The sequence below is a fragment of the Pholcus phalangioides genome, unplaced genomic scaffold (assembly GCF_987345545.1).
Source record: "Pholcus phalangioides strain wild (caught in Gottingen) unplaced genomic scaffold, Ppha-v1.0 ptg000007l_1, whole genome shotgun sequence".
NCBI classification, from domain to species: domain Eukaryota; kingdom Metazoa; phylum Arthropoda; class Arachnida; order Araneae; family Pholcidae; genus Pholcus; species Pholcus phalangioides.
In genome coordinates, this window is record NW_028301600.1 from 47012332 (window position 1) to 47025388 (window position 13057).

Here is a 13057-nt window from a genome sequence, read left to right on the forward strand (position 1 = left end):
CTCATGGCCATATTTTACAGAGAAAATGCCGTAAATTAAAGTAGTGCTAAGCTGACCATATTTTCTCGAGAAAAATACAGGAAATTGAAATCCCAAATTCGAGCAAATACGGGATATCGCTAATTCAGGCTAAAAATGACACCAAAACTAAACAACGTTGCCAAATTTTGCTGTATTACGGAAAAAATGAAGATATTTTGGCGTTTACTGAGTCAATACATTTTTATTATACCGTTCGGTATCGGATGTGGGCCGATTCGTAGTCTCGCCATAGAGAGTACTAGTCCCCGTCCCCCCAAATGGCTATCTTCTAACGTTGAGTGATCTGCTCACGTCGATGAGCGTCGTTTGGCGGGACTTTCGAGCTCCTCGATTGAGTTTGGATTAAATTAATGATTAGCCCGCCACCAGTGATTTTCCCTCCCCCTCGAAAATGTTAGGTTCCTTTAACGAATAAAGAGTGTTGGTCTGGTAAATTGATGTGTTTATTTTCTTTTGTTAATAACTATATTTCGAAGCATAATTTCACGTATTTTCTCGGACAAATATAGTCAGTCCAGTAGTAAAGATGAGAAATTCAAGTAAGTTTCGATTTACAAAAAAACGTCCAGAGCGCCATAAGTAGGCTGACCATATTTCCTCGAGAGAAATACGGGACATTGCATTTCCAAATACGGGTAAATACGGGACATCGCCAATTTTCGCCAAAAATAACGCCAAAACCAAACAAAGTTGCCAAATATTGTTGAAATTACGGAAAAATCACAATGGCGGGAAATGATGCAAATTGCAGTGAATTACAATGTATTCCACGAAAGACAAACTTTCAAGGCAAATGTGGGAGATTAATATTCTCATATATAATTGTAATTGTCGTAAAATAATTTATGAGTTGAAAAATAATGTCAATCTTTGACTTCAATAAAGAATAAAAATTCAAGTTGGCTTCGTGTAAAATACGGGAAAAACCGGGACACTTTTGCCAAAAAGTCGGGACGGCCAAAAAAACAGAAAATACCGGACTGTCCCGGGAAATACGGGACGTATGGTCACCCTAGCCATAAGCAAAGCTGAGTCAATCACAAATCTGAAATGTCCCGTAAAATACGCATCATATGGTCATCGGGTCTATTCAATGCTTTATTTTCTACAAGGATGACGTCACTCTCCGCCACTGAGCTATAAGTAAAGAGCTTATACAGTACCATACGAAGGTTTTTTAACAACTGGCTGTTGCAGAGATAAATTTTTGGAAAGAGATAAAATTCAACTGCCCCTGCCGCTGTTGAATTTGAAATATATCTTCGCAACAGCCAGTTGTTAAAAAACCTTCGTATGGTAGCGGAGAGTAACGTCATCTTTGTATAAGTCGCCATCTGGTAACAGCGTCAGCAGTTGTGAGCTTGGCCAGAGTCTGGTCCCTTTCAGTGTACACGAGCTCCAAGGAAAGATTGCGAGATTCGGTACCTCCGTAGTCTAGTGGTCTAGGGCGTTCACCCGGAAAGTGAAAGGACGTGGATTTGATTCCCCGCAGGGACAGTTGAATTTTCTCACTTTCCAAAAAATATATCTTCGCAGCAATCAGTTGTTAAAAAAAACTTGCTTTATTTTGTATAAAATAGATTTGTAGCTGGGTTTGACCAGGAGGGTCCCGGGTGTTGTTGTTGTTGTTTTTTTTTTGGTTTTTTTTTTTGGCAGTCCTGACTTTCCCGTTTTTTACACAAAGCCCACTTGAATTTTTATCCTTTATTGAAGTCAAAGATTGAAATTATTTTCAAACTCATAAATTATATTAATTACAACTATAAATAAAAATAATAATCTCCCACATTTGTCTTGAACGTTTTATTTCGTGGAATTCATTTTAATCCACTGCAATTTTCGAGAAGCCAGAACATAGTAATGTTTTATTTCCACCACTGGAAAAATATATGTATAGATGAATCGACATCATCATCATCTTGCCGCCCCCCCCCACCAATAATGACCGTGCCCCCCCCCCCAGATTTCCAAGTCTATCACCGCCTATGATTCGGGGTGAAGTTGGCATCTCCACCTTTAAAGCAAGAGCAAAGCTATCATATGTTGCCCGACTTTGGTCACTGGATGATTCTAGATTGGTGAAGAAACTCTTTATCTACTCTTTCTATTGCCTCCAAAGTATATCCTGGTGGCGTAGGGAAGTTTACCCTACGCCAGAGGGAAAAAGTATCTTAACACGCCAGTGCTACAAAACATCCAGCGACCAGGGCGAGCGATTAAAACATCGATTCGCAAGAAGGCCCACGAATTGTGTAGGCAAGAAGTACTAAAGAAATCATCATTGAACTACTATTCCAGGAAATTAGCCTATTCCTAGAAGAGCACGTATGACGGATCTCTTGCATCAACACTGTTCTTCAAAGCTCGAACTCGCTCACTGGAGACAAACCACCGTCTTGCTAAGTTCATTGTAAACATGGATGCTACATGCCCTCTCTGCAGGATGAACGAGGAAACCATAGAACTTATCCTATTACACTGTCCTGAATTGCCACGCTGTCAAATGTACCTACACGAACATGGCCCCCCCATCCTGGAGCAGGGTCCCCACGCCAGGATCTTATTCGGGCCCCCCGACCAGATTTTCACGGGCCCCCTTTATGATGAATTTACAGTGCGAAAAAACAAAAAAAGGTGAAAATCATCCCGGGCCCCAGGGCTGGAGCCTTGTCAGCCCACCCCTTGTGGGGGCCATGTACACGAACCTCCAGATGCAGACGACCGTGTTGAATTTAGACTCGGTCTAAACATAGGAAGACCATCTGACATGGAAAAAAATCGTGAATGATAAGAAAGCACTGCTAATGCAGTGACAGAGCAAAAGAAATTAACTACGATAAGAAGAGGCACCGGTGCTACGATGCTAGCCGTTACAAAGGCAACCTTATCCTTATCCTAAGCAAAACTTTCAAATTGGCGGGATTCGGCCATTTTGCGTTTATGAATGCCGGTAGCATGTCAAATCTCGTTTTGGTATAATTTAAGTGATTAGAATGCCGCGACCTAAAAAGTCAAAGATAAAGCCCAAAGAGGCAGAAGAGGAATTCTCATTTCCTGTTGGCTATGTTGTTGGAGACCTATTGTGGTCCAGAATTCGTGGTAATCCATATTGGCCGTGCATGGTTACGTATGATCCTGTTCAAGGAATATTCAACAAAACACTTGCTGGGGGTCACCAAGTGTACCATGTACAATACTTCGGTAAGAATCCTGAACGTGGATGGACTTTGCCTAACAGCATATTAGAATATAAAGGTGAGCAGCATTTTGTTGATCACGTGTCACGTTTGAGTGCGAAACTAGAACTTGAAAAGACACCGTCGCTTGTTCGCAATAAGGAATTGGCTAAATTTTGCGTGAATGTGAAGAGTACGAAGAAAGCAATTGCATGGAGATTTGCAGTAGAAGAAGCGGATGCCGCATTGTCAATGACAGTCAATTCCAGACTGGAGTCTTTTGTGTTCAAGTATCATTCTAAGAAAAGGGCTAAGTCTGCTATTCAAGTAGAACCAGCACCAGTGCATGAAAGTACACAAGGTTGTGATTCTGATGCAGGTAATACCGATCAGAGTTTAGAAAATGTTGCTCATAATAAATCCACTACCGAAGTGGTAGACAAACTATGTAGCATCTGTGAGAAAATAGATGGTGATATATCATGTACTGGAGGATGTATGGGATGGTTTCACACGGACTGCCTGGGATTGATCACAGCTTCCCAGAATTTTGTGTGTTATGATTGTACTAATGGGCATACTTGTTTCTCATGCAAGTCAAAAGTTGGGGCGACTAAAAAATGTAACGCACCTACTTGCGGAAAGTATTACCATGTTGCCTGTGTGAAGAAATATAGAGTAGTTAATAAAGAAAAATTCATCTGTCCACTTCATTATTGTCATACTTGTTTCTCAGAAAGTCCCCAAATGATTCAGAATGTTAGTTCTAAACACGCGAAATGTGTTCGTTGTCCAGTTGCGTACCATCCAAAAGAGACTTGTTTAGGTGCTGGTTCAGTGTCGATAACAAAGTCTTTTCTTATATGTCCACAACATATCGAGATTGAAAAGAATGAGAAAGCAACTCGAGTCACTAGCATTTCATGGTGCTCTTCTTGTGGAAAGAATAAATCAAAAGAAGATGAGCTGAATGTGAGCTGCGTTACTTGTCCTATAGTTATTCATAAAAAATGTTTAACAAATGAAATGACTGATGATGAATGTAAACACTACAGATGTGAAGATTGTGTGTTGCAAAAGCATTTTAGGTATGGAATTCTGGTATGGGTCAGAGTAGGTGCATTTAGATGGTGGCCAGCTCGAATACTGTTTCGAAAAGAAGTACCAGATCTTCTTCTTCGAATTCCTCATGGTGTTGGTCATTTTCCTGTAAAATTTTTTGGAACTGGAGAATATTATTGGGCACATAGAGGTATTACTATAGAATATTGTGAAGAAGATAAAGAAGTTGCTATCGCACATTCTGTGGCGGCCAAAAAAAATATGACTGGTATCCGCATGGAAAAATATGTTGATGCTCTGCTGAAATCAATCCAGGGTTTTGATGAGATTGCTGCAGCTCGGAAATTACGAGCCAGAAAAAAACGTGAATTCAAATTCATTAAAACTAACCGGCGTATTAATAATGTTAAATTAGTTAGTGGGCAACCGCCATCTCAATGTAATTGTGATCCTAACTCTGAATTTCCTTGTGATTATGATACTGCGTGTCTGAATCGTTCCATGTGTTTTGAATGCCATCCCAATATGTGCTCAGCAAAAGAAAAGTGTTGTAATCAGAAATTTATGAAACGACAATATCCTAGTCTCACTGATTTTGAAACAACTGATAGAGGGAATGGTTTAAAAACGCTTGAAGATATCAAGAAAGGACAATTCATCATTGAGTATGTAGGTGATGTCATCGATGAAGAAGAGTTTTATAAACGCCTAGATGATAAACATGAAGTGAAAGATCAAAAATATTATTTTCTGAAGGTGAACAGAGGCAGATACATTGATGCTGGTCCATGCGGCAACATGTCTCGTTTCATGAACCATTCATGTTCTCCAAACTGTGAAACTCAAAAATGGTCCGTCAATGGTGAGCTTCGTATAGGGTTTTTTGCTATCAAGGACATTCCTGCTGGTACTGAGTTGACGTTCGATTACAGTTGGAGTCCATTAAACAATCAGGATTTGAAGTGCCTCTGTGGAAGTGAAAATTGCCGTGGTTTTATTGGAGAAAAGCAACATAATGACAAAAAAACCAAATCTGATAATAAGCGGAAGCGAAAGAAAGAAGGTAAAAAGCCTGTGTCTTCAAAGAAGAAACGTCGGAATGAGATTTCTGAAAAGTCTGTCATTCATAAAAAACTTCCAGGCCCAACTCGAATCAAATCTAGATTAAGTAATAAGAAAAAGATTAAAAATAATGCCAAGTCTGGTGCCATCATGGAAAAAGATGCAGATCATGAAGTTCGAGAGGTAGAGACTGGTATTGATAAAATTTCAAACCATTTGATGGACACCCAGAGGGAAAAGCAAATAAACTCCTTGCAAGAAGATGCAGATCATGAAGTTACAGAGTGTGTGACTGCTGTTGATAAAATTTTAAACCATTCAATAGAACCTGGCACGCAGCAGGAAATGCAAAACTCCTCCGGAGAAAATCCAGGTGATGAATCTGATGACGAAGAGCCCTTAACTCAGAGCCTGTTAATTGATGATTTGTTTTTTGAGTTAAAGAAAAATAAAGAAATTGCTGAAAAAAGATGGCGAGACGAAGAAAATATTGACCCTCTGGCTGAGGAAGAGAGAGAAAGAGAAAGTTATGAAAGAATGCAGAAACTGGCTGCTGCTTCTCCTGAATTTCGTGAGCATATTGAATTTATGTCTCCAGGTGGTGGATATAAACGAAACTTTTCAAAAGAAGGATTGCTGAACGAGATGAGACGTCTAAAAGGTTTCATTTTCATAGAAGATAGGCATAGTTTCTGTTACTTGTGTAAGAAAAGTATATTATTAGTGGAAGAGGAAAAAATTTTCAGATGTCACAGATTTTTTTGTAAAAGATCATTTCATAATGACTGTCTTGGATATGAATATTTGCAGCAGCAAAGTGAATTTGCGTATAAATATTGCCCTTCACATGTATGTAGTTATTGTGATGAAGTTGAAATTACTCGTTGTGCTCTATGTAATTTTTCTGTTTGTATGACACATATCTGTAATGCAGGTTTTGTTGTGAGGGGCGTAGTTGCTGTCTGTGAATTCCATAACCTTCCTGAAATGGATCCCGAATCAGAATGTGGAATTCATTTTAAAAAGGAAGTCGAACAAGATTTTATGCAAGTTAAAAAACGTGCCAAGTATAGGCCAGCTAAAGCAGGACTATTAGTAAACTATTAACTTTTGTTTATTTTCATACCATTTCTTATTTCATGTCATTTGGTTCAATCATGTTGAAAATTTGTTCATGATCAGCGATTTCAAGGAATGCTTTAATTTTTTTTTTTTTTCATACATTTGAGTGGATTTTTTTTTTTGCAGCGGTTTGTAAAAATGGGAGGCTGAAAATAAGGCTGATTAAATTTAGTCTTATTGTAATTATTGCTCTAGTGCAGGGCTTCTCAAACTGCACAGCGGTGGCTCAACAAAGGTTTTTAAAGAAATTCTTTGTTAAACTGCTCTGGGGAGCTGTGAATAAGCTTTTATTAGAGTTCGGGGTGCAGTGGGTGGGAAGGGTTTGAGAACACCTGCTCTAGTGAGTACCATAGTTTGTCAGTTCATTTCTCCATAACGATATTGTATTGAGCTTGAAAGTAAACAAGTTTTAATGAGCAAAAGGTTTTTTTAATAACCGGTGAATTAAATTTTTATTAGCAGAGTAAATAAAAGAAGAAAAAATTGAGTTGACTGAATATATAGTTTTTTCCCCCATTGTCAAGTTGAAGACAACTGTGCGGATTAAATAGAATTATTGCTTATGTTATAGTCTTAGTTTATTTGAGATTTGTGTGGGAGGAAGTAATGGGTGTTCTGAAAATTTTCAGGATTTTAAATTTTTTTCTTTTTGTTTTACAAATTTTTTATTTGACATTTTTGATGGTTGATTATAAGGGAAAGAAAATCCCTTTATATTATAAAAGGTTTTTTCCTAAGAATTTCAAGAACATATTTTGAAAAAGCTCAATTATTTGATATATAATGATTTATAAGCCGTTTTTGGACTATTAGGCCATTATCTAAGGTATTTTCTTCCTGATGCCCACATCTGTGGCATGCATCTTCTGAGATAAGATGAGGTGAGAATATTCTCGGACGACAAGGAATATTCTCCTGGATGTAAAAATTGGAGAATAATCGAGAATATTCATTTTTCTTTCAAAGAGTGAAAAAATTTACTAATTTTGTTTATATTATAAAATATAATTCAATTTTCATTGCCTGCAACATTTAAAACAGTTTTTTGGCATAATCACTTCATAATGACAACTTTTAGTTCGAGAATATTCTCGTACGTGATTAGAGGTTTACTAGGCTGGAAGGACTATTTTTAAAAAACTGGAGAATATTATCATAGAGAATATATATATATATATAAGAATATTCTGAAGTTGTTTAAAACGGTAGTCTTTCGAGAGAGAATATTCTCCTGGATGAGAATATTTTCAAGATTATTTTCTCGAGAATTTTACATCTTTATTCTAAGGTTATGTAGATTTCTTGTTGCTGAAATCTACATAAGCTCAGAAGATACTTGCCACCGATGTTAGTGAAATGTCAAAGAAAATGCCTTACACCATGGGGAAACCACTTGCAACTCATCAAATGACAGCTAAAGAAGCCTCGGACAATATTTGATATATCATTTGAACATTTTTTCATGCAGCAATAGTGGTTCAAATTAATTGGTGAATTTATCAGATCTCTAAGTGTTTCCCTTGGTGAAAAAAATATAAGGAATCTGTGATGAAAGACATCACTCACCCTTGTTAATACGGCAGATACAGGAAACTGGCTAATTGAGATATCAATGTTTCAGGAAAGGAAAATTTGTCTCTGCCCTCACAGGGATGTACTCATAGAGCACTTGTCCGGCAAACGAGAGACTGGGGTTCGTATCCCTGTGAGGGCAGAGATGAATTTTCCTTTCCTGAAATATCAATATCTTTTCAATTAGCCAGTTTCCTGTATCTGTTGTATAAGGAATCTGTGGGCAAAATGAGCACTGAAGTTGGCCGGACTTGGACAGGTGCGAGTTTTTGGCCCTAATTTTATAGGCCTACTGGATTTTATTGCATTGATTACACATGGTATTTATGATAACTGTTTTAAATGTCAGAATTTGAAATTCTATTGATGAAAAATGTGTATTTATTAACTGTACACCCATGTGGTAGTGAATCTGCTACCCCCCTACATCCTTGAATGGGGCCTTGATTTTTGAAAGGACTTTTAGACAATTTTTAGATTGTTTCTCAGAATGATTTTCATGAAAATTCATGGTTTTAAATATTGGAAAAAATATAAGACTAATAAATGAGTCCCCCCAGCGATGACAGCCTTTCCCATTAAGAGGCTGTGAGCTCTCAGTAAAACTCTCTGGGTCCGCCACCCCATTCAACTTGAAGTGCCACACACAGTCACCCTAATTCAAAATCTTATTTCAAGTATTAGCAGGGCCATCCTTACCAGACGCGAGGATCAGTGATAAAATAATAGCTGAGCCAGGTCGTCTCTTAATAATTTCGGTATTCAAAAATGTATACATTATTACAAAATATATAAGAAAAATGCAAAATAATACTCAATTAAATATAAATTAATGAAACTTTTTTGAACCGATGAAAAATTACTTCAAATAAATTAAAACTTGGACCTAATAAAAAAAATTGAACTAATGAGTATTCAGAATAGAGATGGAAATAAAAATAAACAGATAATTCTGGCATACATGAAAGTTTAGAATAAATTAAATACTTCTAGAGCTGATGAAAATTCTAAATTTCAAAATTGATAAAAGTTCAGAATTTATGAAATTTTTCCATAATTCACATTTGTTTCCGCTAATAAGTCTCAGGACAGATCGTACAAATCTCTTCGGAATGCCTGCGGATTACATTATATAATTTTTTTCTAGATAAAGATGTAGAATTTTAGACAGAAAATTCCAGAGTTGATGAAAATTCAGGACATATGGAAGAAATTACCTCAAGTGTTAGGCCCCTCCCTTAAAATGTAGGATCTCGTGTGACAGCACCTGTCGCACATCCCAAAGGGTGGTTCTGAAGTATAAGACAGTATTTTGTTTTGCATAATTTCTCGTCAACGTGAGGCTTTTTAACCACCAGGACGTTTTTACAAAAATTTGCATTCGTAAAAACAGCCCTGCTTCTAGGGTAGGGTTACTAGATGTCCTCCTTTTGAGATTTCTTTAATTTTTCTTTTTTTCCTGGGGAATTTTTTTTTTACTCTGAAATCTCTCTTCAGTGGCATCAGTGTTTGTGTTTTTTCCGCATCCACTTTGACCACACTCTGTCAAAATTTCCCAGAATACAAGAACCCAAGTTATCTCCAAACAAGGCAGATGAAAAATCTGAAAACTGAAAAATTACCCCAGTTCTGGAAGGAAAAACCAGCAACATCGATTTTTTGAGAATATTGTTTGCTCAACAATAGCTGAAGCCATATACTAAAGTGGTGAGGGGTGGCAGTGCCGTTTGAACTCATGGGCCCACTTGGACATGGTCTTGGGGCTTCCAGTGCAGAAAGGGCCTCATAAAAATGAGATCTGGTCAAATTTTTTACAGTGAGTATGTAAATTTGGTAGCAAGTATTTCTGGCCAAGTGGGGAGAAGGAGGGCAGAAAAATCACTTTACCCAGGGGCCTCTGTTATGACGCCCTTGAGGGAGGGGAGTGTTACCTCTTCCATTCATAAATTTTGAGAAAATAATAGTGTAAAGTTAAGAATTGTCTTTTTTTGTCTCTACATTAGTGCCATCTATTTTAAAAATTGGGAAAAGTGATGTTGCCAAAGAATGCGCACAGGTCTCCTTTCTCGGTTTTTGTATCTGTCTCCTTGAACAGGTGTTTTTACATCCGAATTCTAAGACTTGTAGCTCTCTCCTTCCCCCTCCCCAAAATTAAATTTTGGATTTTTATAATAAAGATAAGCTAATCTCTAGACCTAAAGGCAAAAACGCACTATACTGGCGTGATGTGATTATCACGGTGTAGTGTTTGATTGAAGTGGGGCTCCGAAACTGTTCTCACACCGGCTGTTGAATGACGAAGTTCTGCACTGATTGAAAGTTTCTGCTTTATCTGACACACATTATTTGGGAGAAAAAAAATGCCTTGTTGAGTTAAAAAGGGGGGAGGGTGTTAAACTGAAGCTGTTTATTTTCAGTTGCCAAGAGAATGAATCCAAAAAAATATTTTCAAATGATAAAAAATATTGAAATATTCCTTGACGGGAGACTTTTGTCCTGCAAAATTTTCTCTATGCGTCACAATAATGATCAGGGAACTTTATGGTCTGACCCAATTTTTTAACATGATTGCTTGTATAATATTCTCGCAACATTGTTTAATCCCTGCCATCTCAAGTTCATAAAAGCCTTAGTTGGGTCATTTTTATTATGCTTTTATGTTTTTATAGTTTTTGTGCTAAAAAAAACTAGTGTTAGTATTTAAACTAGTGATTACTTATTTGTCTAAGTCAAGTGACATTTACTAGGAGAAATAAAATTTCTAGCAAAGTGTTAAGGTTACTTAAAATCCCAATTAAAAGTGTTTCAAAGTTTAGTATAACTGACATCATTTTCATGTGCAGGTTGAAATTTGTCATTTTTCGAACCTCATGAAGAAAAGCAATCAGAAAACTAAAATTTTGATATGAAATCAAATAGATCATTAAAAGCAATCATGGTTAAACTTGCCATGCTGTTTATATGGGAATTTACATAGAATTGATTTTTTTTCTAGGAACATGATAAGCTCATATGTGATAAGATCATTCCTAACCCAGTGTATCAAGTTCATATGAAACATATTTTTAGGATGGCAATTTTAAAACTTTTTAAAAATATATATATAATGAATAATTGAATGACTTCTGTTGAAAATCAATTGTTCATGTGATTGCTGTTTTCTTCTTTTTTTTTCTTTTCAATTTTAGTTTTATGAGCAAGAGGAATAAAACCTGAAAGCATGGTCTCAAATCCTTGTACATTGTAATATCCAAAACTTCTGGGACTATGGCTACCTGAAAACACAAATGCATGGTTAAAACTCTGGTGTTTGAAATACATTATACCTATCTTTCCTTCTCCATAGTCAGTAGTTTCACCCATGGAATACGATTGGAATATACATCAAGGGCAACTTAAGTGAGGATGCAAAGGGTGTGGGTGCCTAGGCTTTTGTGTTTAGACACATTTTTAAAATTTTGTTATAAAAATTCACAAGATGCCATATGCCCTCTTTTGAGCCATACCTTGTCAACAAAGATGTTAAAAAGACATGAGATAGACGAGGTCTCGGGCAAGGATACGAAAAACAGGAATGGATTCTATCATATGTGGCAAGTGCATTTTGGTATCCCCGTCCAATAATTTTTTGGGAACGCTCAAATAAAGGAAAAAATTTAGGTTCTTATTTGTCCATGGCCTGGAGGATCAGAACCTACTCTCACACCTGTGGTTTCTGCCGTGGGAACCTTGAAATAGGTATTTTGACATTAATAAAGTTCAACTCTACGTTGGAGATTAATTTTAAAAAATTCAACCCCTCAAAAGGAAGGAAAATATGAAAACTCATCAATAAGAGCTGTTATGTGGAAAGATCTGGTGTAATTAGAATAAGACTAGACTAATAGTTTCTTTGAAAGCTGATAATTTGAATAAAATTTAATTCAAGCCATAACAATAATGTCAAAAATCAAAGAATAATTAGTACAAATCAATACATTATAATAATTAAGATTTTTCATTAGTTAAATCAAAAAGTTTTAATTTAATATTTTTGAATGCTAACCATTCATAACAAACAGTAGTATTGGTGACTTTTTATATTAATTTATGCTATAAAAGTATATCCATTTCAAGTACCAACTGTGAGCAAATATAGGAATAGATTAAGAAATCCTGTCTGCCTGCCTGAAGCAATTTAATATGCTGAATATATTTGCCATATCCTGTTATTTCTTAACTCAGATTGTCTTTCTTTTTTTACAAAATTGATTATTTTAATTTATTTATTGATTGTTTGTTTTGAGCATTTGAAGATGCCTATGGTAAACCATTCAAAATGGACAAAACTGATCAACCAGGGCAGTTGAAATAGGTTTCATGTATGGCTAAAACCGCCCCTGGTCAAAATGAATGTAATCTTTTTTTCCCAGCACAAAGCGAAAACATGTTGCTATGAAATCAGAATAGTTTGTGTCATCCTTAGATTCTAATTTACCAATTACATGTATAGAAAATGTTAGATAATTTTTAGTTGTCATGATGACTTGGCGCCTGAGATTTATCAGCCCTTGACCTACATCAGTATTTCTAGGGTGTCTCCACCCGTTTTATTCAAACACTAAAGGAATTTAATATTGCATGGATTTTCGAGAGTAACATTGTATCTCAAATCACAGAATAAAAGTGTCTTTCCTCAGTGTAACTTGTACGTGCATGTCGTTCAATCATGTTGCATGAGTGTAGACCCCCCACCCACCCACAGCAGAACTTTTTATTATAGTGTCGGACTCGCGATACGAGGATCCGGGTTCGAACCCCACAGTGGTGGTCGGCTGAACTTGGTTTTCTGTGGTTCCCAACTTCAAGGCGCAAATGCGAGCCGATCTCCCCGTTAAAAAGTCTTGCCATAGAGAGCAACAGTCCTACAGCGATAAATCATTCAATCATAACACTTCACTCATAGTGAACTGGTGGCAGATGGCAGCACTACACATAACAAACATTACACAGAAACAAACTTTACGTCAGGTTGCAGTACA

At 36.6% G+C, this 13057-nt stretch overlaps 1 protein-coding gene across 1 annotated transcript; it reads left to right on the forward strand.

The window, feature by feature from the left end:
* The first annotated feature begins 2965 nt into the window (after positions 1-2965).
* On the forward strand, positions 2966-6777 carry LOC149085385 (uncharacterized). The gene has a single exon (XM_089233374.1). The coding sequence runs from the start codon at positions 3036-3038 to the stop codon at positions 6447-6449; it is 3414 nt and encodes a 1137-aa protein (XP_089089500.1). The 5' UTR covers positions 2966-3035; the 3' UTR covers positions 6450-6777.
* The last annotated feature ends 6280 nt before the right edge of the window (positions 6778-13057 follow it).

Bases quoted from the DNA above. Each gene is read 5' to 3' on its own strand.
- LOC149085385 (XM_089233374.1), top strand. From the start codon at position 3,036: ATGCCGCGACCTAAAAAGTCAAAGATAAAGCCCAAAGAGGCAGAAGAG.